Genomic DNA, 1,965 nt, shown 5'->3' with positions numbered 1-1,965 from the left:
CGGCCCTCTCTTACCTGCACGGCCACGCCCTGGTGCACCGCGACCTGAAGCTGGACAACGTCCTGGCCTTCGACCGCCACTGCCACCTGGTCAAGCTGGGCGACTTCGGCCTGACGCGGGTGACGGGCTGGCAGGTGAGCCCCGCCCCCGGCCCCGCCCCCTACGCCCCGCCCGAGCTGCGGGCTCACCTGCGGCCAGGTGAGGCGGGGCTGCGGCTGGAGCCCGCCGTGGACACCTGGGCTTTCGGGGTGCTCCTGTTCGCCCTCCTGACCGGAACCTTCCCCTGGGCCTCACCTGAGCCCTCCGACCCCGCCTTCCGCCGCTTCCGGGCGTGGCACGGCCGCACCTGCAGCACAGGTGAGCTGAGGGCGGGGCTGCCGCGCACCTGGCGCGGGCTGGGCGGGGCCGCGCTGGAGATGCTCAGGGGGTTGATGCACCCGGAGCCGGCGCGGAGGAGCCCACCTGGGGAGGTGAACAGGTACCTGCGGAGGAGATGGGCGGGGCGGGGCGGGGCGAGGGGGAGGCCGGCAGGTGAGGGTGGACAGGTGAGATCGGCAGGTGAGGGGGGACAGGTGAACTCTGAGGATGGACAGGTGAGCTCTGCAGGTGAAAATGGGAGTGCACAGGTGAGCACTGGGAGTGGACAGGTGAGCTCAGCAGGTGAGAATTGGAGTGGACAGGTGAGATCGGCAGGTGAGAGGGGGAGTGGACAGGTGAGCTCTGAGAGTGGACAGGTGAGCCCTGAGAGTGGACAGGTGAGCTATGAGAGTGGACAGGTGAGCTCTGCAGGTGAGAGTGGACAGGTGAGCCCTGAGAGTGACCAGGTGAACTCTGAGAGTGGACAGGTGAGCTCAGCAGGTGAGAATGGGAGTGGCCAGGTGAGCCCTGAGAGTGGGAATAGCCAGGTGAGCTCAACAGGTGAGGGTGGACAGGTGAACTCTGAGAGTGGACAGGTGAGCGCTGGGAGTGGACAGGTGAGCTCTGCAGGTGAGAATGGGAGTGACCAGGGAGCCCAACAGGTGAGCGCTGGGAGTGGACAGGTGAGATTGGCAGGTGAGGGCGGACAGGTGAGCTGTGGGAGTGGAGAGGTGAGCCCTGAGAGTGGGAATAGCCAGGTAAGCTCAGGAGGTGAGAATTGGAGTGGACAGGTGAGCGCTGAGAGTGACCAAGTGAATTTTGAGAGTGGCCAGGTGAACTCTGAGAGTGGGAATGGGAGTGGCCAGGTGAGCCCCGCAGGTGAGAGTGGACAGGTGAGCCCTGAGAGTGGCCACGTGAGCTCAGCAGATGAGAATTGGAGTGGTCAGGTGAGCCCAACAGGTGAGAGTGGACAGGTGAACTCTGAGAGTGGGAATAGCCAGGTGAGCTCGGCAGGTGAGAGTGGGAGTGGCCAGGGATCCCCCTCAGGTGAGAGGGGACAGGTGAGCTCTGAGAGTGCACAGGTGAGCCCCACAGGTGACTCCAGGTCCCCCAGTAGCAAGGTGGGCACACCTGGACAGGTGAGGGGCACATCTGGGCAGGTGAGGGGCACACCTGGAGAGGTGAGGGGCACACCTGGGCAGGTGAGGGGCACACCTGGGCAGGTGAGGGGCACATCTGGAGAGGTGAGGGGCACACCTGGAGAGGTGAGGGGCACACCTGGAGAGGTGAGGGGCACACCTGGGCAGGTGAGGGGCACACCTGGACAGGTGAGGGGCACACCTGGGCAGGTGAGGGGCACATCTGGACAGGTGAGGGGCACACCTGGAGAGGTGAGGGGCACATCTGGAGAGGTGAGGGGAACACCTGGACAGGTGAGGGGCACACCTGGACAGGTGAGGGGCACACCTGGACAGGTGAGGGGCACATCTGGACAGGTGAGGGGCACACCTGGACAGGTGAGGGGCACATCTGGAGAGGTGAGGGGCACACCTGGACAGGTGAGGGGCACACCTGAAAGTGGCAGGGACACACCTGGTCAGGTGAGGG

General features: G+C 65.2%; 1 protein-coding gene across 1 annotated transcript; it reads left to right on the top strand.

Annotated features, from left to right (window-relative positions):
* Window positions 1-5: 5 nt before the first annotated feature.
* Window positions 6-1,023, top strand: LOC130588231 (serine/threonine-protein kinase SBK1-like; the record flags this gene model as incomplete). The annotated part of the gene is made up of 2 exons (XM_057389181.1): window positions 6-845; window positions 988-1,023. Coding segments are annotated over 2 exons (876 nt in total), but the record flags the coding sequence as incomplete, so codon positions are not given.
* Between the last annotated feature and the right edge of the window lie 942 nt (window positions 1,024-1,965).

This window comes from Malurus melanocephalus, unplaced genomic scaffold (assembly GCF_030028575.1).
Source record: "Malurus melanocephalus ecotype Western Australia unplaced genomic scaffold, MMel_1.1 scaffold_3866, whole genome shotgun sequence".
In the NCBI taxonomy this organism is placed as follows: Eukaryota; Metazoa; Chordata; class Aves; order Passeriformes; family Maluridae; genus Malurus; species Malurus melanocephalus.
This window is presented reverse-complemented; position numbering and strand designations above follow the sequence as displayed.